The sequence below is a fragment of the Dermochelys coriacea genome, chromosome 8 (genome assembly GCF_009764565.3).
Source record: "Dermochelys coriacea isolate rDerCor1 chromosome 8, rDerCor1.pri.v4, whole genome shotgun sequence".
Lineage (NCBI taxonomy): Eukaryota > Metazoa > Chordata > Testudines > Dermochelyidae > Dermochelys > Dermochelys coriacea.
Genome location: NC_050075.1, coordinates 98,070,104 through 98,096,250, shown reverse-complemented (window position 1 = coordinate 98,096,250; position 26,147 = coordinate 98,070,104). Strand labels below are relative to the sequence as shown.

The 26,147-nt window shown below is 42.3% G+C and overlaps 1 protein-coding gene across 2 annotated transcripts in view; it reads right to left on the bottom strand.

Moving 5' to 3' along the window:
- ORC1 (origin recognition complex subunit 1) overlaps positions 1-26,147 on the bottom strand; it is a 41,058-nt gene that overhangs the window by 3,008 nt on the left and 11,903 nt on the right. For both annotated transcript variants that reach the window (XM_043491251.1, XM_038414347.2), the window contains exons 4-15: positions 19,733-19,902; positions 18,018-18,402; positions 15,019-15,313; positions 13,475-13,585; positions 13,256-13,360; positions 10,822-11,023; positions 9,692-9,798; positions 8,664-8,765; positions 7,888-8,059; positions 5,284-5,391; positions 3,011-3,160; positions 996-1,115 (exon numbers count right to left, since the gene is read on the bottom strand). In XM_043491251.1, the coding sequence (XP_043347186.1) occupies positions 996-1,115; positions 3,011-3,160; positions 5,284-5,391; positions 7,888-8,059; positions 8,664-8,765; positions 9,692-9,798; positions 10,822-11,023; positions 13,256-13,360; positions 13,475-13,585; positions 15,019-15,313; positions 18,018-18,402; positions 19,733-19,902 (2,027 nt within the window). The remainder of the gene's footprint in view (positions 1-995; positions 1,116-3,010; positions 3,161-5,283; positions 5,392-7,887; positions 8,060-8,663; positions 8,766-9,691; positions 9,799-10,821; positions 11,024-13,255; positions 13,361-13,474; positions 13,586-15,018; positions 15,314-18,017; positions 18,403-19,732; positions 19,903-26,147) is intronic.

Here is a 26,147-nt window from a genome sequence, read left to right as displayed (position 1 = left end):
ACAAGTCAGCAATACTTTTGAAAATCTGGCCATAAGTGATTGTTCTTACAGAGCGCAATCTCTTTTAAAAAAAAAAAAAAAAAAAATCACACTGACCAGAAGACCCATTGCAGATTACTGACTAATCTGCAAAATTAACATTATTAATTGTACCAAAATCCAAGCTAGTTCATAAAAATGTTTTTTTTAATTTTGACAATTTGTGAGAATATTTCATAGCATACCAATTTGTGTTTTGCAATAGCAATGAAGTCAGGAAAAGGCACCTCACTATTATTAAATCCATGTCAAGAAGTAAGTTACGATTGTGGGTTTTTTAAAGAGAATTATTGGTTTGCAATTAACAGTGAGAATTAGTGAGCTAATGTGTATCTCAAAGAAGGTTGTAATGATCAATATTAACAACATACAATAACAGAGACATTTTAAACTATTTATACATCTTAATTTGGAGTGTTATTGACTACAATAAATTAAATATTAATCAGTTAATTGGCCCCTATCAGAAGGAGTGTACCAATCTGGAAGCACAACAGGTTCCCAATAAGAGAGACAGAATGGTGAGAAGTACTTTGGAGCCTGAACATCATCTCATTGAAGAAGGTGGATCTGGATATTTCCATCATGATTATCAGACTAATTTTTGCAAGGCCACACAGTAATTCACATTATGCCAAATACTAGAGAGAGATAACATCACTTTATATTATCGGGATCCTACTGCAATGTTCCTAGTCTTCATTACTGTGTGAGATTATTGAACCAAGAGGGAACAGGCAAACAGATTGCTCCAGCATCACACCTTACAGCACTGCTCTGCACACCAGTCTGTTGAGGGCACAGTGCCAGCATCCTCCTCCACCGTTGGAATGAAATGTCCAACCATGGGGATGGGTCTGCTCCCCATTACTGGCTACAGTCTATTATGCTCCTCTGACACTAACCCCCTCACTTAATGGTACAACACAGATAACCCAGTCCTGTACTGTGTTTACCTTTCTGGAAACTAGCTGGATTGCATCCTCTTCAAATGCTTTTATGTGGTTCAGCCTGGATGAGATAATCTGCTGTAACTGTTTGTAGGTGTAGGGCTGGAAGGACATTCTGGTGAGACCCTATAGAGAACAAATGAGTAAGAATTATTTACTTGTTAACATACAGTATGGATTTATTGATGCTGTGTAATTTCACAGCAAGGAGTGCTTGTCTAAATTATTTCTTGACTCTTAAGGAAAGCGTCCCCTCTTCACCAATTAAAACTCTTAGGGTATGTCATATCTACACAGCAAAGAAAAACTCATGGCTAGCCCATGCCATCCATCCATGGCTAGCCCATGCCATCGGGGTCGTGGGGCTTAGACTGTGGGACTATTTCATTGCTGTGTAGACTTTGAGCTTAGGCTGGAGCCAGAGCTCCATAGAGGGTCCTAGAGCTCAGGCTCCAGCCTAAGCTCAAAGTCTACACAGCAATGAAATAGCCCCACAGCCCAAACCCTGCAATCCTGAGTTGGCTGGCATGGGCCAACCACGGGTTTTTATTTGCTGTGTAGACATACCCTTAGAGGCTGTTCTACGTCCCCTTCACACACATTGGGGCCTGTGCATTAACAGCTTCCAAAATAGCTCATTGTCAATCTTCTCACAAGCATGGCTTGCTATGGATAACTTTTTCAACTTCTGCAGTGGGAGCAGTCTCTCCATTCATCCCCCAAGACCAGTTCAAAACTTTCATCGTTGCTGCACCATACATGCAAAAGAAAAAGGTGCACCCGTGCAAGTGAAAGCCATTGAAACTCTCCAGGGAAGCTGCCAGCATGGCCTGCCCCCACTGCAATGGCCCTGAGAAGAAGGAGCACCTACTTTCAAAATGCAGGTTTCCAGCACAGAAACTATGGGCCATCAGGCTGCCCCAGTAAAGGAAGCTTTTCAATGTGACCCATTTGTCTCAGAATCACTCAAGGAGAGGCTCTACTCTATGTAAAAATAGCCCTTTCTCACTTAACATATATACCTGAGTGTGTACATAAACATGCGAAGTCTTAACTGCTGACTTTAATGGCTAAAGTACTCCTTTCAGAGTAACAGCGGTGTTAGTCTGTATTGGCAAAAAGAAAAGGAGTACTTGTGGCACCTTATGCTCAAATAAAGTACTCCTGTTATCCCTGGACAGTTAGTAACTATTAGTTCTGTTCCAGGCATCAATCGTATTAACTAAATGTCAATTGTAGGGCCAAACTGTGCCTTTGGTTGCACCTGTGCAACCTACTGCCTTCAATGTTCCACAAGACAACAGAATTTAGAACTACCCAGAATCTTTATTTCTATTGATTATACATGAACCAAAAAGTAATCAGATCTCAGGTTAAGTTTGCAGGCCTGGCATTTAGAAAAAATAATTTTACTTGTAAACTGAGATCTGAAAGTCACTGAAGGAATCAATCTGCAATCCTGGTCCAATTTTAACAAGCCACTGTTCTGAACAGCATTGAAAATATGGTTAGGAAAATATAATTTGTTACACACTGGATCAGACCATGTCCAATATTCTGTCCCGAAGTAGGCAACACCTTATACTTCAGAGAAAGGCAATAAGCCATTGTGCAATGATGTGATGGGGATGAGTAGCAAAGGAATTTTCTCTGACCCTGGAGCAATCAGTTTACCCAGTGAAATATGACATGTGATTATCCAAATCCTAATATGTACAATTGCAAATTTTATAAAGTCATCTGGCTCCAATTTCCCTAATTCATCCTGACACGAAAGAATACAGAGGGCTCCCCTTCTTGATATAGCCTGTAATTAGTGAGCTGGCTCCTGCATTTCCTTTCTTTGGATCCAGAACATTCATCATCCACTCTTCCCCCCCTTGAGAGAAGGAACTAAAAAGGCAATATTTTAGGTTTACTTCTGTAATGTTGCTCACCCTCTGCCTCTTCCCAATCACACTGGACTGCAATAATCTCCCCATATCACCTCTCAGCATAACAACAAAGCTGTCAGGACATACCAGTCTGCTAGCTACTCTGTTCATCATGATCCTCTCCGGCAAATCCATGGTGTTAGCAATGGCCAGGATGATCAGCTTGGCTTGCTTTTGGGTTGGCCAGTCAAATAGATTGTACATCACATCCTGCTTTCGGGTCCACAGGAGGTCAAGCTGGACCCAGGAGAGAAAGGAGACTGATGTTAATTGGAGAGGAAGGATGGTCTTGTGGTTAAGAAACCTGATAAAGACTCAGGAGATGTAGGTTCAATATCTGGCCCTGCCACAGACTTCCTATATGATCTGGTCATTTCACATCTCTGTCTCATAAGAATGGCCATATTGGACGAGACCAATGCTCCATATAGCCCAGTATATCTGTCCTCTGACAGTGGCCGCTGCCAGATGCCTCACAGAGAACAAATAGAACAGCACAATTTATCGAGTGATCCATCCTCTGTTGTCCAGTCACAGCTTCTAACAGTTAGAGGTTTAGGAACACCCAGAGCATGGTGTTGCATCCCTGACCAGCTTGGCTAATAGCAATTGATGAACCTATTCTCCATGATCTTATCTAATTCTTTTTTGAACCACTTATACTTTTGACCTTCACAACATCCCTGGCAACGAGTTCCACAGGTTGATTGTGCGTTATGTGAAGAAGTACTTCTTTATGTTTGTTTTAAACCTGCCGCCTATTAATTTCGTTGGGTGACCCCTGGTTTGTGTTATCTGAAGGGGTAAACAACACTTCCTTATTCACTTTCTCCACATCATTCAGAGGACCACAAAAATCACATTATGTCCACCCTCAGTCATCTCTTTTCCAAGCTGAACAGTCCCAAACAGGTGTTTTTAATCTCTCCTCAGATGGTAGCTCTCCATACCTCTAATTAATTTTGCTGCCTTCTCTTTACTTTTTCCAATTCTAATATATCTTTTTGAGATGGTGCAACTAGAACTGCAAGCAGAATTCAAGGTGGGAGCATATCATGGATTTATATAGTGGCATTACGATATTTTCTGTCTTATCTATCCATTTCCTAATGGTTCCTAACATTGTAAGGTTTTTTTGACTACTTCTGCATACTGAGCAGATGTTTTCAGATAACTACCTAGAATGATTTCAAAATCTCTTTCTTGAATGGTAACAGATGGACCCCATCATTTTGTTGTGATTATGTTTTCTAATGTACATTATTTTGCATTTATCAACATTGAATTTCCTTTGCCATTTTGTTGCCCAGTAACCCAATTTTGAGGTCTCCCCTTGTAACTTCGCAGTCTGCTTTGGACATATCTATCTTGAATAATTTTGTATCATCAGCAAACTTTGCCACCTCACTGTTTACCCCTTTTTCCAGATCAATTATGAATATATTAAACAACACAGATCCCAGTACAGATCCTTGGGGGAACCCGTCATTTACATCTCTCCCTTGTGAAAACTGACCATTTATTCCTACCCTTTGTTTCCTATCTTTTAACCAGGTACTGATCTATGAGAGGACAATCACTCATATTCATGGCTGCTTACTTTGCTTAAGAGCCTTTGGTGAGGGATCTTGTCAAATTGTCTCATTTCATCATCTGTAACATGGAGATACTACTACTTCCATTCTTCCACCCTGTATCTGTCTCATCTATTTAGACTTTAAGCTCTTAAGGGAAGGGATTGTCTTTTACTAAGAACTTGTACATTGAATCCAGTCTCAGCTGGAATCTCTAGGTGCTGCTGCAATACTAAATCTACTATTACTAATAGGTTTATAAGACGAGATGCTCGTGCATCTGAGTAAGATCCCAGCACCGAGTGTGGTCTATTAGTTTTTCATTACTACACATAGTATGCATTTGCAAAAAGTTTGCAAATAGAAGATTTGCAAACTAGGACACAGTGTCCCCATAAAATTACTGAATTTGCTCTCACAGTAAGAAGAAAACACCCAGACAAGAAGCAGCCTCTATTGTAGCTGAATCACAGTCTATTTTAAGGGCTTTACAGACTGTAACTAACTTCTTAAATTGTACCTAGAAGCGAACCGGAAGCCAACACAGAGCAGAGTTATAATGAGCTCTCGTTGGTCTAACCTACTAAGGCAGCAGAAAGGCTCATTCTGTACATTCAGTTTCATAGGATTGCCCAAAAGATTCATTTTGGTGCCTTAAATCTCCCACAGTCTTCTAATTTTAAAACATGTACAGGCCATTTGATAATACCCCTTGCATTCCCGTCTAGCCCCCAAAATATCCACTCCCCGTGATTTAGAGTAAAGGGGGTGTGGGACCCTTCTCACCTCATCCACTATCAGCACTGTGGTCTTCCTTTTTGGCCCTGGTGTGCTGAATAGCTTTGCCAACAGCTCTGCAGCATGGGTTGCTGTCACCTTCTGACTGGTCAGTAGCTGAATGAGATTAAACAGTACACAAGATTAATCAGTCTGTAGTCCAATACCTAGGGGTCTAATTCTTAGTCTGTTTGACATCTGTCTATGGCACATCACCAAGTAGCTGAACACTACACACACACAAGTTAACACAACAGAACTGGGCTCAGGAGCCCTCAAAAGACAAATCACTCTACCAAAAACTGGACATAAAGGAAAAGACGAGGAATCAGGAAAGACCTAGTTAAAAGGAAGGTCATAATGGTCATGGATGACTTGTTCAAATAGAGAGATCTTGCAACAAACCCTTGAAGATGGTCTTAGAAATATAGAAGCAAGCATTTGAAGAGGGCTTCACAGAGACCCTGAAATAAGAAAGCCATGCTGCCAGCAAGCTCGGGTCCATATTAAAGAATTTATGTATAGCCAAAAAGACCTTGGACTGAATACTTTTCTGCCTAATCTTTCTCCAAGTTTACTTCTGAATTGATCTATAAAGCAAGAGGTAATAATGTAAACTGCTGTCTATATTATAGCTTTTCCTTTGCAGTTCTTGAGGTGCATAGGAATCAGCGTGACCATTTCAGAACTACATCACATAATAGTCAGATAGCCAACAAGTTCAGAATCATGTGGGTACAGGAAAACCAGGTAAACATGACTGTTTAGGAAGGGGTATATAAAATACATTCTTCTCCCTTCCACACATTATAAGCCAAGGCACTACGAATTCCATGACTGCAGAACTGTGCTCCAGAATATCAGCTTTCATTTTAAAAAAGTGTTTCTAGGACTGAGGATTGCAAAGATAACCTTGAAAACACAGAATGTAAATCGATGCATTATTTTCTTCCTCAGTCTGAAGACAGCCTGAAACAACAATTGAGAGGTGTGCACTCCCTTGGTCATCTGAGTCAGGTCCCATGGACTCCATGATTCCAGCTATGGAATTTTGCATTTTCCCAAGATGCCATGGAATTCAGTATTTTTGCCACAGCATGGGGCCTGAAGATCTGTTTTCTCACTCCCTGATCTCTGCCAAAACCTTCTGGTAGCTGCCTGTTGCTTTCCTCACAAGGGAGAGTCAAATGGATTACAGCGATTGTTCCTTGCACTGTTCCATGGAGCCATATAGCAGCAGGTCAGGGAATCAAAGTGGGACAAGCTTTCAGCCAGGGAAGTAGCTGGAACCAGAAGTGTATGTTGAATGGCTGAGCTGCCTGGAGAGCAGTGCAGCAGTCAAGGCCAGGGGAACCAGAGAAATGAGTAGTTTACATTGGCTACAAGGTCCCTTTGCCTGGAACCCAGGGGAGAGGAAGGATATTCTAAGCCGGGATGCCGGCATAACATCACAAATGATGGGGCTGACAGAGACCAACCTTATGGAAAGCAGTGAAAATGCCTTATTGTCAAAACTAATCATTGTTGAAAATAATCCTTGACCTATTTTACATCAGTGAGCGTTTTCTACAATGATCCATAGTTGTGTGTGTTTTTGTCAGAGTTGGGAGGATGGATATCTTATGGCAAAAAAGTACCTTGGAACAGAGAGGTGCTTGCCATGGAACTTGGTTTCATTGCACTGCAGAGCAAAGGGCCATGGCTACAGCAGACCTTTCCTGCACTCCTCTCACCACTGCCTTACACTTGCACACCCCCCCACAACAAATACCTCTCTTACATTAGCATAGAAATATTTGTAGCTCAGCCAATACCACCAGCCACCAGGGCAAATGCAACCTTGAACTTTAATTAGGAACAGGAATCTTGCAAGAGAAGGAACTGATGTTTCAAAAAACTTGTAATAGAACACAGAATCTTTCATTTCTAGGTCACTGGTTTGACAGCCTAGACTGACAGAGGCTATGAGTTGTTACTATTGATGGCTATTTAGTGGTCTCAGTCCAGTTCTTAGAAGACTGGTGTCTACACAATAACACACTTTCCCTCTCAACTGGCAGCATTTGTGGCAGCTTCAAGAGAGATACTAATGATTAACTTGTCAGGGAGATTGAAAATACTGTATGATCCACAGAGGCAGTCCCTCTTTGTCAGGGCTGAAGCATGGTGGCTATCAGGTCTGTCACCCTTTAGGTAACTATTCTGTTGCTAGAGTGGGTTCTTGTATTGTCAGCTCAGCAACTTTCAGACACACAGGCAAGCATGCACAAAGAGTTATGGGGGGAAAAAAATCAGGAATCTATTTTGTAATTATTTTTAAAGGAATTGATGTTATAAAACCTGATTTCCTTGGTGCTGCCGCCTTGGTGAAGTTCAATACATCAGAGTACTCAAGGAACAATCTCTGCAGCCTTAATAGTAGGAATCTCCAAAATAAGATCACTTTACAATACTGTCCTAGGAGAAAAGCATGCTGTTCCTTGAGAGGACTGCTGGGATGTGTTAGTTAGAGTTCTGGCTCACATAAGGCTGAGTATAGGGATCTGAGAAAGAAAAGTGACTGGAGTTCAATTTCCCTTCATATCAGGGATATGTCAGAGAGGCCTTGCTCACCTGTAATATTTGCACATAGGCTTGGTGAGGGTCAGTCAGCTTCATGCCATTGATTTCTATGAACTGGAAGGATGGTAGCTCATCATTTTCTACTGCTTCTTGGAGACAACGAATTACTTCGTGAACAGTTGCTGTTTTGCCTGTTCCAGGAACCCCAGAAATGTACATACACCTGAAACAGTAGAGGATCCATTCATGATCTCAGTGATCTGCACACAGGACCTGGAAACTCCCAAATTCTAAACCCAGCTTTGAAAAGGACTCTCTTCGGTTGCCTTGGGCAAATCCCTAAACTTCAGTTTTTCTACCTGCACATTGGGGATAACATTTGCCTGCCTCACAGCAAGGTCATAAAGATTATATGCTGAGTTATTACTGCTTCTATAGAACAGGCAAAAAAAAAAAAAAAATCTTTCCCAGCACATCTGAAATTGACTAGATATCTCAGTCTTTAGTTGAAATCTGAGTAAGCAGAGACTGCACGAGAGTTTTTTTTTTTTAATCAAGTAGAGCCAAAAACAAAACACTGCTAGGATTATATGAATTTCAACAAATTGGGAATAATTTATTCAGAAAGATTAGAAGACAGACTACTGCTGATCTTCTGCCACAGACAAACATGATCTGGGTGGGTTACTGCCTCCTTTCCTTTCCCAAATTGCATTTCAGTGGAATAAAATTTCTCTCTATTTACCCAAACAGCCTGCTGAAGTGCTTATAGGTGCCTCTGACCAACCCCCCAACTGTATACAGAAGTAGGCCATGAGACAACTCACCCTCCTGTTCCATCAATAAGTTTGCTTTCTACAAAATTATAGATATCCTGGAACTCCTCTTCTCGGCAAGGCAAGGAACCTGGGATGGTGGAAACGTGCAGCCTTTGATTGAAACAAAAAAGAAAACACACTAGTCGAGATTTAAGAGTTTTCAAAGCTCCAACTTGTAGAAAGGCAAGTGGGAAGAATCCCCCCTCTTCCTACACACACAAATACATAGAGATACCTGGAATCTGCCTTACACTGTAAGAGTACTTGGTTTATTTTTTGTTTTAAAAGGAACCTTAAATCTTAAAGTCTTTTAGAAAGTGACCTTAACCTAGCCTTCACATATGTTCTCCAAAAACTTCCAGATACCACATGCTCTAATCTTCGCAAGCAAACAGCACAAATGTGCAAAAGTCAGGAAAATTCATCTACTGCTTGCCCAGACAAATTTACAAAAACCACAAAAAGGAAAGAATGAAGGAATAGAAGAACCTGATAACAAGAAGTATTGGGGGTGAGACAGTCAAGTAAAGGGAAGGAGTTGAGAGAAAGACATGGCCAATCCTACAAGCATTTATTTCAATGGAGCATGTAGGACTAAAAACTAGTGGTTTTTTTCCACTAATGGGAGCCAGTACGTAAGTGCTCTGCAGAAGGTAGGAGACACCCATTGATTCTCTAGCATTGTGCAGAGTAAAATAAATATTGCTACCAATTTCTGTAGCTCAGGGATCTTAGTAATGAATATTGTTGAGAAGCAGAAAGGAAAATGTTGGAAGAAAATTTACATATCCAGAAACCTAACCTTAGTATGCATAGACCAGTCTAAATGTTTTTAATCCTGAAGAGTATTCCTGCCCTTAGTCTCTGAACCAAGGATGCTTCTGCTGTTGCCAGTTCTTGAGGAAACCCTTAGCTTGGAAATTGCATGTGTGCCTTTACCCCATAGGAATAAAGCAAAGGTGGCATTTCCTTGGTGTTACCCCTTGTTCCTCATTTCTCTGCTGAAGTAATAGGATAATCCCTCTGCTACACTTTACCTTAATCGGGCCTCTTCTAGCACATTGGCTGGTTTCTCTGTTGCTTGGTTTCGAATGGGAATTTTGGGAGTAGCATTTCGGGGCGTCTTGGGGGTTCTTGGCTCAGACTGCAGAGAAAAGTCAAAATCCTCAAACATTAGAAGTAGGTTCTGCATAGTATTAGACATATTTATATTAGAGACCATCTTCTGTCTACATTTGAAAAAGATTGTTTATGCTCAAAGATCATTTGAGGATTTCAGGGTCTGAAAGTGAGGAGAGAGCTGGACTTTATTAAGGATATCTGACAAAGATTTAGACAAAGTTTAGGCTTTTTTTTTTTTTTTTTTTTTTTAAGGGGGATATTTGAAACCCCCAATTAAAAAAATCCCATGACACTTTTAAGCATCTGAAGAGTTTTTAAATTTAAACAATTCCCCTTGTGATGCTGTAAAACCACAAGAACCAGAGAGACTGAATAGTCAGTGACTCTCATGTCTAACTTCAGTGTCCAACAGAAAAACAAAGCAAACAAACAGCACCTCAATTATCTGTATTACCATAGTGCCTAGAAGAACCAGTCACCAATCAGGACCCCACTGTTAGGCACTGTATAAACATAGAAGACCATCAATGGCGACATAGATTTAAATAGTTTCAGTTTTAAGGTGGGATTCTTCAAGTATTCTGTACATCACTTTTTCAAAGAAAGATTATTTCATGGACCACTTCCCTATTCAACATCTCAATTCCTCCTCACCTCTTGGTTCTTGATTTTTTATTCTATCTACCATCAGCCAGGGACCTGTGTCCTGATCCACAGTTTGAGAAACACTGATTTCAAAGGACTTCATTTCTATTGTGTTTCAGGAAGCAGAGGCGTAATCCACAAGATAGGACAACATGCACATCTATCTTTCACCTCCAGTCCAAAACATTTCCTCCCCTAAGGCTGGCCTCTTCTGATTTATAGTGGCACAATATACATAATTCAGCAAGTACCTTACTTCGCACACTGAGCCACCTTGCTCCAGATGATTCATTCACCTTGGTATACATGCATGAAACACTCAGATGAAACAAATGGCTTATTTAGAACTAACAAACCCAGAGCAAATGTTTTTCGGGCCAATGGCCTCTAGGAATCTTACAGCATTTCTGGGGGTCTTAGCAGGGGTGGTATCAGAGGGTTTCCTCGAAGATTTTGGGGTGCTTAGTTTGGTGCTTGATCTTGTTTTCCTTTTGGGTGTAGAGGGCACCATGCTCTCTTCTTCCTCACTGCTACTAGAATCAGAGCAGTCCGTGCTAGGCAGGTAGTCATCTTCCTGATCCTGCTCAGATATATTTAAAAAACTAAAAAAGAAAAACAGACTGAGGATTTAGAAAAACCAAACAAGGAATATCTAAAAACAGCAGCACGACGTTTCAGTCACCTGGGAATAATTATTGATAAGAGAAGGTTTTTTGTTGTTGTTTCGTTTCTCTAATTATCATGGCAATGAGCAGGCAAAGATTTTGTACCTGCCCTCATAAATTTTCCATGGTCATTATGCTAGGACGGTTTAAGAAAAGTCAGTTTGCTGATCATCAAGTGTAAGTATCGTGTTATTAAATCCTGCATACTCTACACTCATTTTTGTTGCTCTGGAGCTGCAGTTGAACTTCTTGCTATTACCACGCTGCTTCTGGATGCTCAAGTGTCAGTATTTAAAGACTTGTAATAGCAGCTAACATCATCTGGGCTGTTTCTGTTGTCAGTGTCTGGGACAGAACTCTGTATACACTACAGAGTAGCTTGCTAATACTGATCATAGGTACCCGAACAAGTGGGCAATATACAGATTCAGTCCTGGCCCACAGAGAGCCTACTTCCGATTCTCCAGACCCAGAGTTTGACAGACTTCCCAACATGGGGAATAGCATGTTGGCTTAGTCAGGCTTTGTGAGAAGAGATCTATTCACTAGTGAAGGCAGCCATTGGCTAACATTAATAGGGTCGTCTGACTGCCCCATATGGATGGCAGTTCTATAGTACTAATTAATGTGAAGCACTTGCATCTGTGCTCTTTATTGTTCCTTTGATGATGTGTAAAGACAGCCTCAATTCACTCCTCTCCCTTCCAGTTTATTTTTTAACCTTAGAAAGACCGTATTCATTGAAGCGAGCTGTAGCTCACGAAAGCTTATGCTCAAATAAATTTGTTAGTCTCTAAGGTGTCACAAGTACTCCTGTTCTTTTTGCAAATACAGACTAACACGGCTGCTACTCTGAAACCGTATTCACTCCAGATGCTTCAAGCAGAGTTTTTACACCAACATGCAAAAAGTGACCTCACAAAGCCCACTTGGGACCGCTATTATCATTTTACATGGACAGTGTTCAAATATTATGGTGAAGGGCTGCAATATAAAATCCAAAAATAGATCCAAATCTTTTTGTGTTTATTTGCAAGTTAAACAGAAGATACAGTCCACACCATATTTATTTTATCTGTATATTTAAAGGCAAACTGTAAAGTAAAATTTAGTTTGTGCCCCTTCCTACTCTTCTTTTCTGACGTGTGAAGATGACCTCACTGTTTCGAAATACATATATTCACTTCCCCCTTCCCCTCCCCATTGGTAATATCAGGAACATCAGGTTCTTGCTCCTCTCAGGACAGCTAATGTAAGGCCAGTCTGCACTACATCACTTAACTATGATTTTGTAACCACTTAATGGCACCATCAACTGTTCACACAGCAGAGGTCTTGCTATCTCAATTGTGCACATCCAAACCTACTACGCTGTCTAACCCTTAATTCACTGGATTCTGGGAAAACAGTGCATGGTGGATGCACATACAGAGCAGCAGCATCTGCATATGGGGCAGGGCACTAGATAGGTGGGAAGGAGGAGGACTTGTCCAACTGGGTACACAGGCAGAGAGAGAGTGCTGTTTGAACTTCAGAAAAGCATGCTGAACTGGTAGCGCTCCGGGGGTGAACACTGTTAGTCCTCAGTTACTAAATAAGTTTTTTATATGAAGTGTGAACATAAACCAATTTAGAGATCACTGGCCTGGTAACTACCAGGTTACAAACTAAACTAAAAGTTGCACCATGGACAGGACCTTGGACTCAAGACCCCTCTCCCACTCAGATGAGAACTAGAAAAACTGTCACTCAGGCTTCAGCCATTGGTGATGTCACCATTTCACTTCACCTCTCAAAGAATCCACCAGCAAGAAGAGTGGAAACATCAAATCCCAATTATCAAGTAAAACAATATGTAGAAAGCATTTTTGGGAAAAAACAAATGAGTGTCTTAATACATCACAGAACAACAGTAATGGTAAAAACAATTTTTCTTGTTTTTTACTTGCAGTTTACTTTAATTAAAGGATGAAAGTATATGCTTTAATTTGAAAATGCAGCAGAAGGATTTTGAGTTTTCTTGCAAACAATTTGCCTCACAATCACACAAACTATTTCCTTGCATGAATGAGATTCATTTAATTTGCATTTTAACATTAGACTAGGTGAACACTCAGAGCTGAAAGCCACCAATGGCAATCTGACTCAGACACAATGGAGAAAACTTACCGGAGTTGCTCTGCAATGCGAGCAGTAGTCTTCTGCACACATTTCCTATGAGAACGTGGGATCACCACTGGACTCCTGGTCTTCAGCTCTTGCTCCTCAGCTAAACTAGAGAAAGAACAAAGCTATTTGTGTCTAGTCTTTATGTCAAGTGACCCAGAAATCACTCTTGGAATAAGTGAACATAAGACATGTGAACATCATTTGAATATCAGGATTTACTTTGTGTCGCTTTTAGAATTGCTCTTGGAAGTAGCTGCTTGTTTGGTTGTTCTTCTGGATTCCCTGGTTCTCTCCTCAGTTTCCTCCTCTTCATTTCTACTGTTCAAATGCCTGATGAAAAAAAAGGGACATCTACCTATAGCATTACAAATACAACTTGCCCATTAGATGATGGGCCATATTGTGGTGAATTGCTCACTTTAATTCATTGCAGATACCTCTTTATTCTTTTAGATTTCTTAATTGCACTACATTGCAGACTCTGAGTGTACAACACAACAAACATTTAACAGCACACCAACACTGTGTGACCAAGAGACTTTAGATCACAGTTCCATCAAATGTTTACTCCATATTAACACTTCTTTATAGCGGACATGTAAAGAAAAATGTGTCCCTTTTTGCTTTTTTATGATGTACAATATAAAGACGGCCTGAATTTTTTCCTGCTTGTTGTGGTTTTTAGCGATTATGCTGATAATTAAATTTGCTCAGTATATTTTCTAAGATTTTTGTGTGGGAATTTCCTTTTTTTTTTTTTTTTTTTTTAAATTTGCCACAAACTTAAATAGATTAGCACATAAAATCTGAAGAAGGACTCATATGACAAATTTTATGAGGCCCAATATAGCTTGGCTATCTTTGAGCAGATCTATATATATGTGTAGCTTACACACATGGGGTGATATTAGAGCTGTGTGGTATATACACATCAAGTGAGGGGAAATTGATGAGGAGAGGAAGAGGCTTTTGTCCATGATGGCAGTGTACATACTTGTAAGTGTCAACATGACTAGACCACCTCCCCTTTCTGCATCCCCATCATATCTGCCCTGGACCCCTACATTTTCTCACTCTAACATCCTGACCTGTGTAGCTCACAACCCCATTTTCCAAACCCCTTACATTCCTCCCCCTCCATGTACCATTTGCTTTGGAAGCTCCTCCATAACCCAGGTCCATGAAGCCTCTTGTAATTATTAAAGCTTTTCTACATCAGTAGCAGGCAAAGCATTTGAGCATATTTTGGGATTTCAGACTGTCAGTACTCTCCTATGATTGGAAAATTGTTCAAAGTGGGATTTTTTTTAAATAAAAATTGAGTAGGAGGGCAGGGAATAATGGAAGCAAAATAAAATATAAAACATGGTAAAGCTTTCTGCACTACCCCAAGCAGATAGAGGAAATAGCAACCAATTTGGAAAAGAAAATGAAAGCTAAAAAGTCTTCCCAAAATCCCAGTATTAAAAAAGTGTTAGGTTGAAAATAAGTATTTTTGGAAGGGCACTGAATACTGAGTTACCACCACTCATATCCAATATTTTGTTTCTCAGAGTGTGGTTTTTTTTTTTGGATTCCCCCAATTTGCTGTAAAGAACATCTACTGTTAACCAGTGACATCTTTGCAGGAAGCACCTGCTCTTTCCTGCAGGATCTTTGATAATATCTTGCTTCAAGACAATGATTTATTTTAAAAAAAGGGGAAACGATACAAAGAACAGGGGTGCCAATCGAAGATGCATTAGAACAAAGCTGCCACTTACCATGTGTCATCATCTTTCCCATCAAGATTCTTGGCTTTCAGGCTGGAATCTTGGCCCCTTCTGTAGGGAGATATCCTTATTGTTTCAGCTAGCTTAGACCAGTCTCCCCTGATACTCAGTGGTGAGTCTGGCTCACCATTGGTGCGAGATATTTTTGGAGGTGAGCCCAAAATCTCAGTGAATGTCACCGTTCTCTTGGTAGCTGATGGTTCCAGGGCCTCTAAAGCATCACAGTCATCAACCAAGAGTTCTAAAACATCGCATCCTGTGAGTTTGTTTCTAGATTTCGTAGGACCTAAAAAACAACACCATAACAAAAGGTCACCAAGTTTTAATATGACTGATTTGGTTAACTCTTAGCTGCCAAGCCACTCATGACATATAATCTATCTGCTTTTTAGGGTTACATGATGGAGGATGAATAATTGAACTACTTAATATGAAAAACATTTCCTTTGTGAGAAGATGGAACACAGATTTAGGGTCTGAATTTTCAAGCCCCATATTCCCCCTTTCCCAAGTATAAGCTCATCTGAGCGTTAGTTTGCATGTGAACATCCAGATGTATGCGTATTCTTGATTGCACACATACGCAGCTAAACAGTCTCTCATCTAGCCAGGCCATAATGCAAAGTAGCCACCTAAACGTATGCTTAACCAGTAGACTGGAATAATCTGACCCTCGGTGTCTACTGAAGTACCCACCTACTCTTCATAACAGGAGACAGACATCAGAGCGGGGACATTACCAACAATGTGTATGTGCTGGTTGATCCATTGCTCCACACTCCCGCTTGACAGATGATGTACATATTTTACAATCACCAACATAGCAGGAACATTGCATGATTTACAGCAACCTCAAACCAGTACCTTTGAAATTAAAGGGATCTAACTCTTAGTACTCCTACAGACAGTTTATCATCCCTTTTAAATAATGGCCCCAATTTACAAAGGTCATTAAAACAAAAATACTATGCTTACCAGACCAATTCATTTTCACTGCACTCTTTTTTGTTTGGCAACTTCTGTATTAAAAAACAACTAGAGCTTTATAATTCTATCCAAACGTATATCATTCCTGAGCCAAAGCATTCTTCTGCTCTTGAAAAATGACATGAAAATTGCACCTACTTAGTTAGCAGATTTGCTCCCCCACACCTGAACTGAGACATCCTATTTGCTACAGTAATTAAAATATGTTTTTACTGCTGCTTATTTGTTATCCATGCATAGCCAACACAGCTGAGAGAGGAGGGAGCTGAATGTAATTCCTTCCTGTGCAAACAAAAACTACTTATAAAAGTTTATTAAAGTTATAAAACTGTTTACAAAGATTCCAATTATTTGAACGCCTGCAAATCTATGCAAGACTCTAGGGAATGCACAAGGACATTACTAAGGACAAAAGCTGGCCTACAGAACTTTTATCATTGGTAATGATATGAGAGAAGGAAAGAACCCAACTTGACTCAGATCCCAGACCGAGTTTCCAAGACTGCCAGTTGGAAATAAGTTTTGCTTGTAAACTGAGCATATTTGATATAGAATCGTTGAGACACAAATATGGAATCCCACAATGGACCACCACACTAACTTCAGCACTGGTTAATCCTTTCCCACTTCAAGAAATTTTTGCTAATACTTCCTAACTAAGCAGCAGTCACTGAAAATTATTATTAAATGGATTCCCCAGGCAACATCCCATTAAAGCATGTGGATCAAATTGGGCTGATTTCTGGCAGCTTGGCAAACCAGCACTTTTCTGTCACACATGGATTTTGTGCTGCAATGTATCATCTTTCATTTAAAATGCAGATTACATCTCTAGACCCTATTGTTGCAAATGTAACTATTACTATATGAACAGAATGCAATTCAATGCAACGGCTGAGCCTTTGGACTACCTGAAATAATAGTAACATGCAAGATAAATAGATAAAGTTTGTTCCTCTGTGGGGCATTAACTCTGAAGCCTAAAGAGGCTAGTTTAAGTATCAGTTTTTACTATTTCACTGATCAAAGAACACAAGAAAGAAGAGGGACAATCATTCCAAAGATCTCCCCAATGTATTGAGTACAGTCCCTGGTGGTTGGGGCTTAGGGTGAGCGTGGAGCAAGGGAGTGTGCTATTACTTCTTCCTCCTTCAGTTCAACCCCTGAGAGTGGCCCACCAATTGTGTTAATCATAGCTAACATGGGTCACATGCAGGGACTGAAGCCAGGGTTTCTGAGAACAAACCTCTACTGCTTGAGTTAAAGATCCAGGTCCATTAACTTAGAGGTGGCAGCAGTCTTCAACCACTGCACATGGTCTAGAAACTAAAAGGGACAAAGAGCCATATTGCATTTGCACCGGTTACATCTACTGGAAAACCAGACTACCTTTTCGGATTATTTATTTCTTCTTTATGTGACATCCTTTCCCCAACGATAACCTCCTTCAGTGCAAAATTCCCAGCAGTATTTACTCAGCAAATCTGTCATGACAGGCAGTAATAAAGATCTCCAATACACCTCAAAATACACCTCCAATACAGCTCAAAAGACCAGCTACTAAGGGGACGATGATCAATTGTCAACTGCATAGAAAGGGGTAGCCATCCTCAATGTGCTGATCCCATACTGGTCAGCATCTTATATCCGTTCCTTATGACATATTCAGTGGCTGGATCAGCTATGAAGCAGGTAGAGATGGGACTCTTGCTCTTGATGCTGCTACTACCCAAAACAAGAACACACTTGCTGAAAGACTGTACTCCCTATAAGCCCCATTTACCACATTCCCAAGTGAAAAGACCTGGCAGTGAGATCACAGCAGCTAGAGGAAGGCCAGGCCCACAGGAGTTACTCAGAGAGCTGCCTCTCTCTGTACTATGGATAAACACAAGACTTCAGTCTCCAAGTCCAGCAACTCTGCTATTAGGTTTACTACTAGTTGCCAAATTACTAGTAAAACAAAAAGTATTACATTCGATAAAGTATTGCTGTGTACATACTGTTTAGCTGTAACTTCTTCCTTGCTCCTGGGGTGTTAATGCCATTTGCCACCCTTTGGGAATGTCTCTCCTTAGACAGGGAGGACTTGGAAGCAGAGTGTCTTGATTCTATTTCCATCTGAAAGTTCTTGGTTTTCATGGTACTCCGAGTGACTCTGTCAGTCTCTGTTTTCAAGGAGCAAATGAAGTCCGAAGGAAACACCTGGCAGTCAGTTAAAGGGCTTGGGCTACCAACTCTTTTCTTTTTCTCAGCTTCTTTCAGCTCAGACAATAAGCCGGGAGACAGAGGCTTAAAGCATTTCCCATCCCAAGATTCCTTTACAAAGAATATCTGTTTTCCATTTGACCTAACAGGCACCGCCTCCTCTGGGGCCAAAGGTATCACCTATAAATGGAGAAAAATATCAAGTCACCCTTTAGTATCTGCTATTTACTTAGTTCTTTGTTATTTTTCCTAATCATGTATCTTAACATTTTATCCCATGACTGTGCTATTGGTACACCTGTAATGAAGAATTACAGAGGGCACTGTTGTTAGACCATATTAAGTATTCAACTCCTGGGGGAATTCTGCACCAAAAAAATAAAATTAAAAACTTTAAAAAATTCTGCACCAAAATATTTAAAATTCTGCACACAATATTTGAAAATTCTGCATATTTCATTTGTCAAAACAACATAATATAGTCATGCCAGTTTCAATTGTTTTGGTAATTTAGTTCAAAATATCTGTCAACAAGTATTTCTGTAACAATACAGAGCAAAAAAAAGATTCTGGTAATTTTTTTTTTTTGACAGATTCCTTACTTGGCATATTAATACAGAACATTGAGTAATTTATTTAAACTATAATACAGAATTCTATTTCCTGCACCTGTCAGAAGTAATGCATAAGCTTGGGTGAGTCAGGGGAAACAGAGGAGCTGAAGGAGAAGGAAGGAGCCTAGGAGTGGAGGATATTGAGAGGAGTGGTGGGTGGGTGAAGGTTTTTTATTTTTGGGGGGGGAGAAGAGAGAGAGATTCTTAGGGAGTTGGGAAACCTCCCCCATGCAGATCCTGGCTGACTCCAAGCCTCTCCCATTCAGTCAGGCACATCTGCCCCCTCCCCTCCCCTCCCCTCCGATCTGATCCCCACAAGTCTCTGCATCCCCCCCACGCTCAACGTTGTCACCCAACTAGCTCCTGAGACCATACCCCAGTCTGTCCCTCCCGTTAGCCATTCTGAACCCCAGCCTGTGATTCCCCCCTCCCACAGCAGCCATGTGCACCTCACTCTGTTCTAACCTGGCTCTGTGGGCAGGGTGCTGTGATGAATTTCTACTCCTGGAGGAATTCTGCAGCACTAGACATTTTATTTTATATTTTATTTTATTTACTGGTGGGGGGCGGGGGATTCTTTCTGCCCCAGAAGTGCTGCAGTTCTGCCTTTTGCCCACCAGAGGCCTCTGGTGGCCAAAAGGCAGCACTTAGGCAAAATGTATTTTTTGTGGAAAACTGTAAAATTATGCGGGACAGAGGAATTCTGTGCGTCAGAAGATGTGCAGAATTCCCCCAGGAGTCTAAGTATTAATGATTCCCAACATCCCTACAGAGCTGCATTAAGAATTCAAATAGGTTTCATGAGAGCAAATAAGTGGTTCCACCCTTGCTTTAGGCTTTCCAAAGTTCTTCCATCCCCTCCTTTCCTGCATGCAGAGCGTGACCCGAGTACGCACCTTCACGTTTTTAATGATGGTCTCCACATTTATGTCAGTGTCATATCCAGGACCTTTATCCAAAAATATCTCCTGGGGAGAAACCTCTCTTTGCAGCAGTTTCCGTTTATTGAGTGGTAGCTCTGTAATACGAGAGAACCATTGAACAACTGCATGCTTTTCTTGAGAGCCTACACCAGAGGGAAACAGGGAAAAACTGAGTCAGCACTCAAAACTCTAGTTTTAGTTATAGCATTATTCTTCATTATTTGTATTATAGCAGGCCAAAAGGCTCCAACTGAGATCAAAGCCACATTATGTTAGGCACTGTACATACACATAGTAAGAAAGAGCCTTCTATCCCTAAGCATGTAGTCTAAGACCTAGTCTATGCTACGAGTTTAGGTCGAATTTAGCAGCGTTCTCAATTTAACCCTGCACCCGTCCACACGATAAAGCCCTTTTTTTCAACTTAAAGGGCTCTTAAAATCAATTTCTTTACTCCAGCCCTGATGAGGATTAGCGCTGAAATCAGCCTGGCCGGATCGAATTTGGGGTACTGTGGACACAATTCGATGGTATTGGCCTCTGGGAGCTATCCCAGAGTGCTCAGTTGTGACCGCTCTGGACAGCGCTCTCAACTCAGCCTGCACTGGCCAGGTATGCAGGAAAAGGCCCACGAACTTTTGAATCTCATTTCCTGTTTGGCCAGCGTGGCGAGCTCACCTGCACAGGTCACCATGCAGAGCTCATCATCACAGGAGACTATGCAGTCCCAGAATCGCCAAAGAGCTCCAGCATGGACCAAACGGGAGGTACAGGATCTGATCGCTGTATGGGGAGACGAATCCGTGCTGGCAGAACTCCGTTCAAGAAGATGAAATGCAAAAATATTTGAAAAAAAATCTTCAATCACATAAAGGACAGAGGCTATAACAGGGACCCGCAGCAGTGCTGCGTGAAAATTAAGGAGCTCAGGCAAGCCTACCAAAAAAACAGAGAGGCAAATGGCTGCTCCAGTTCAGAGCTCCAGACATGCTGCTTCTATGATGAGCTGCATGCCATTATAGAGGGTGCAGCCACTACTACCCCAACCCTGTGCTTTGACTCTGTCCAAGGAGTGGGAGGCAACATGGAAGCAGGTTTTGGGAGCAATGAAGATGACGATGATGAGGAGGTTGTAGATAGCTCACAGCAAGGAAGCCGAGAAACCAGTTTCCCCAACAGCCAGGATCTGCTTGGACCTGGACCCAGTACCCCCCAAACCCACCCAAGGTGGGCTCCCGGACCCTGAATGTGGAGAAGGGACCTCTGGTGAGTGTACCTTTGTAAATATTATACATGGTTTAAAAGCAAGCATGTTTAATGATTAATTAGCCCTGGCATTCACGGCCAGTACAGCTACTGGAAAAGTCTGTTAACGTGTCTGGGGATGGAGCGGGAATCCTCCAGGGACATCTCCATAAAGCTCTCCTGGATGTACTCCCAAAGCCTTTGCAAAAGGTTTCTGGGGAGGGTAGCCTTATTCCGTCCTCCATGGTAGGAAACTTTACCATGCCAGGCCAGTAGCACAGTCAGGAATCACTGCAGAACAAAGCATTGCAGCTTATGGTCCCCGTGTTTACTAGCATTCAAACAACATCCGTTCTTTATCTCAGGAGAGTGATATTCATGGTCACCTGGTTGAAATAGGGTGGTTTTAGTAAGCGAACATTCAGAGGTGCCTGTTCCTGCTGAGCTGATTGCCTGTGGCTGAATAGAAATCTTCCCCGCTGTTAGCCACGCAGTGGGGGGAGGGGTGAAGCCATTATCCCAGAGAATTGTGTGTGTGTGTATGGGGGGGGGGTAGTTGGGTTTCTGCTACACGTGAACCCAAAAACCACAGTCCCTCCTTTTAAACTGCCAACCCATTTTTAATGGCCAACCCAACGGCTACTTCGTATGGGAAATGAGGGCGCTGCTGTTTGAAACCATTCCCACATGTTATGAAGGTTAAAGAAGCCAAAAGACTGTGGCTTACCATGGCTGCCTGCAAGCCGAATTCTGCTGCCCAGCCCTGCGTGAATAATCTCTCACACCAAAACGGCATACCCTCAATAAAAAGCAAAATGTGACCTTGTAATGAAAGCACATGTGCTATGTAATGTTAACAGCAAGGTTTACCATGAAAGAGAGTGTACCCAATGTTCTATAAAATGTGTCTTTTTAACTACCACTCTCCCTTTTTTTTCCCCTCCACCAGCTGCAGATGTTTCTCCTTCCCATAGGCTAGCGAAGATTAGAAGGCGAAAAAAACGCACTTGTGATGAAATGTTCTCTGACCTCATGTTGTCCTCCCACACTGACAGAGCACAGCAAAATACGTGGAGGCAGACAATCTCAGAGTGCAGGAAAACAGAATATGACGGCGAGGAGAGGGGGCAGGCTGAAAATGGTAGGTGGCGTCAGCTTGCTGAAAGAAGGCAGGAGTCAATGCTCAGGCTGCTGGAGGATCAAACTCGTATGCTCCAGCGTATGGTTGAGCTGCAGGAAAGGCAGCAGAAACACAGACCGCCACTACAGCCCCTGTGTAACCAACCGCCCTCCTCCTCAAGTTCCATAAACTCCTCACCCAGACGCCCAAGAACGTGGCGTGGGGGCCTCCGGCCACCCAGCCAATCCACTCCAGAGGATTGCCCAAGCAACAGAAGGCTGGCATTCAATAAGTTTTAACGTGCTGTGTGGCCTTGTCCTTCCCTCCTCCACCACCCCACCCGGTGCTTCCCTCCTCCGCCACCCCTCCCGGGCTATTTGTGTGACGAATGAATAAAGAATGCACGAACGTGAAGCAACAATGACTTTATTGCCTCTGCAAGCGGTGATTGAAGAGGGGAGGGGAGGGTGCTTAGCATACAGGAAAGTAGAGTGAAATCGGGGGGGCTCGAGGGGTCCATCAAGGAGAAACAAACAGAACTTTCACACCGTAGCCTGGACATTCCTGAAACTGGTTTTCAAAGCTTCTCTGATGCGCACCGCGCCCTCCTGTACTCTTCTAACCGCTCTGGGGTCTGACTGCGCGTAATCAGTGGCCAGGCGATTTGCCTCAATCTCCCACCCTGCCATAAACGTCTCCCCCTTACTCTCACAGATATTGTGGAGCTCACAGCAAGCAGTAATAACAATGGGAATATTAGTTTCGCTGAGGTCTAACCGAGTCAGTAAACTCCGCCATCGTGCTTTTAAACTCCCAAATGCACATTTTACCACCATCCTGCACTTGCTCAGCCTCTAGTTGAACAGCTCTTGACTACTGTCCAGGTTGCCTGTGTATGGTTTCATGAGCCATAGCATTAAGGGGTAGGCTGGGTCCCCAAGGATAACTATAGACATTTCAACATCCCCAACAGTTATTTTCTAGTCTGGAAAGAAAGTCCCTTTCCCTGAAGATGTACCTTTTCCGGCCATCCCATGTTGATGTTGGTGAAATGTCCCTTGTGATCCACCAGTGCTTGCAGCACCATTGAAAAGTACCCCTTGCGGTTTATGTACTCGCTGCCTTGGTGCTCCAGTGCCAAGATAGAGATATGCGTTCCATCTATCACCTCACCACAGTTAGGGAATCCCATTGCAGCAAAGCCATCCACTATGACCTGCACATTTCCCAGAGTCACTACCCTTGATATCAGCAGCTCAGTGATAGCATTGGCTACTTGCATCACAGCAGCCGCCACAGTAGATTTGCCCACTCCAAATTGATTTCCGACTGACTGGTAGGTGTCTGGCATTGCAAGCTTCCACAGGGCTATCGCCACTCGCTTCTCAATTGTGAGGGCTGCTCACATCTTGGTATTCTTGCGCTTCAGGGCAGGGAAAAGCAAGTCACAAAATTCCATGAAAGTGCCCTTACGCATGCGAAAGTTTCGCAACCACTGGAAATCGTCCCAGACCCGTAACACTATGCGGTCCCACCACTCTGTGCTTGTTTCCCGGGCCCAGAATCAGCGGTCCACACCATGAACCTGCTCAACTGACACCATGATGTGCACATTGCAGGGGCCCATACTTTGTCAGAAGTCTATGTCCCTGTCCTCACCAGTCTCGTCACGGCACTGCAGTCGCCTCGTCCTCGCCTGGTTTCACTTTTCTTGCAGGTTGTGGTTCTGCATATCCTGCTGGATAACGTGCGCAGTGTTTATAGTGCTCATAATTGCTGCGGTGATTTGAGCGCGCTCCATGTTCCCAGTGCTATGGCGTCTGCTGAAAAGTGGTGCGAAACGATTGTCTGCCGTTGCTCTGACGGAGGGAGGGACGATTGACAACATGGCTTACAGGGAATTAAAATCAACAAAGGGGTGGCTTTGCATCAAGGAGAAACAGAGTGGCCCCCTCAAGGATAGAACTCAAATCCCTGGGTTTAGCAGGCCGTTGATTTCATGGAGGGAGGGAAGAAGGGAGGAGAAAATGAATCCAAAACAAATCTGGCCTATTTCTTGTTTTGATCCACTTCATCTATCTTTATATATCTTGTTGGCAGCAGACGGTGCAGTACGACTGCTGGCCATTGTCGTCTCCTGGCTGCTCATTAGAAGACAGTGCAGTAGGACTGCCGGCAGGACTGAATTGCCATGAGACGAAACTTAAAAAGGAAATGACCTGGCTGAGTCATTCCCATGTTTGCCCAGGTGCCCCTGACTGACCTCACCGAGGTTGGCTAAAAGAGCACCCTGGAGTACGGCGACGATGGCTACCAGTCATACTGCACTGTCTGCTGCCAAAAGGCAATGAGCTGCTGCTGTGTAGCAATGCAGTACTGCATCTGCCAGCACCCAGGAGACATACGGTGAATGCTGAGCTGAGCGGGCTCCATGCTTGCCATGGTATGGCGTCTGCAAGGGTAACCCAGGAAAAAAGGCACGAAAAGATTGTCTGCCATTGCTTTTACAGAGGGAGGGAGGGAAGGGGGTGCCTGACGATATGTACCCAGAATCACCCGCGACAATGTTTTTGCCCTATCAGGCATTGGGATTTCTACCCAGAATTCAAATGGGTAGCAGAGACTGCGGGAACAGTGGGATAGCTACCCACAGTGCAACGCTCCAGAAGTTGATGGTTGCCTCGGTACTGTGGACGCACTCCGCCAACTAAATGCACTTGGAGCATTTGTGTGGGGACACACACAATCGACTGTATAAAAACGCTTTCTACAAAACCAACTTCTATAAATTTGACCTAATTTCGTAGTGTAGACACACTCTAAGTAGGCCAGACACAGAGAGGGAGAAAGAAAGTACTATTATCCTCATTTTCCAGACTGGAAATTGAGGAACATAGAAATTAATTAACTTCCACAAGCTCATACAGGGAGTCTTTGGCAGAGAGAGGAATTGAATCCAGAATGTCTAGGTCCCAGCCCAGTGCCTTAACTCCAAGATCATCCTTCCGCTCAATAACTAATAGCCACAGTCATTCTAGCTAGACAAAAATAGAAGGCACATAAATCCTTGTGCTACAGTGCATAAGGCTACCTTACCTGAAAAAGGTTAAGAAGAAATTCACGTTATGAACCGTTATTCCACAAGTGTTCACTATAGGGTTTGTTGCAGCTTTGTCTAAAAACTTCAGGTCACAATCAGTGAAAGGATACAAAACTAAATGGATTACTGGTCTATTTCAGTATGGCAATTCTTATGTGTCTATTCTACTGTGAAGCTGACAGGCCTGCACATAAAAATTGAAATCCAAAATTGTGATTTTAGGAGGAAAATACTTTTTTACTGTGAGTTAAAGTCTAACCTTTCTCCCAGATTGTGTGTGTGTCAAAAAAATGCTGTTCAAAACTGACCTGCTGCCGAGTACCAAAATATAAAGACGTTATAAGCATCTCTCTGTAAAACACAAATTCTCCCTCTCTGGGCATGGCTGAATGAACATCTGATTGGTGTATTTCTATGATTTCAGTTCCAATTTTTTTCTAGCTTTGTATTTTTGAAGTTATTTTTGTATTGGGAGTTTAGGATGGTTGAGATAATGTCTGTGGACTATGACCTCAAATGTCCCAAAATACTTATTAACCTGACTGACTGTCAGTATATTTTTGGATCGGTGGACTTTCTGAGCCCAAAGTTATAGGGATGGGGAAGTTCTTCATTTGCATGAAGGTGACCTAATCAGACCCCACTGGGTGATGCCAGTGATGTTGGGAGTGCCCCATTTTGATTCACTAAGAAGCATCTGGGAAAGGAGGAACCAAAAAGGAGGAACCAACTATATCACCATGTTCAAAAATTGAATGAAAGGAAGAAGTCTCATTACTGGTCTCGAGCTATGCAATGCCACAATGCCTGACAAAGAAGTGGTGACACTGGCAAACCATCTAACCTGTGTATGACCCATAACAACTTAACAAGAGGCATTACAATTGTATCAGGACAATTCACTTGTATGTGAATATCAAAGA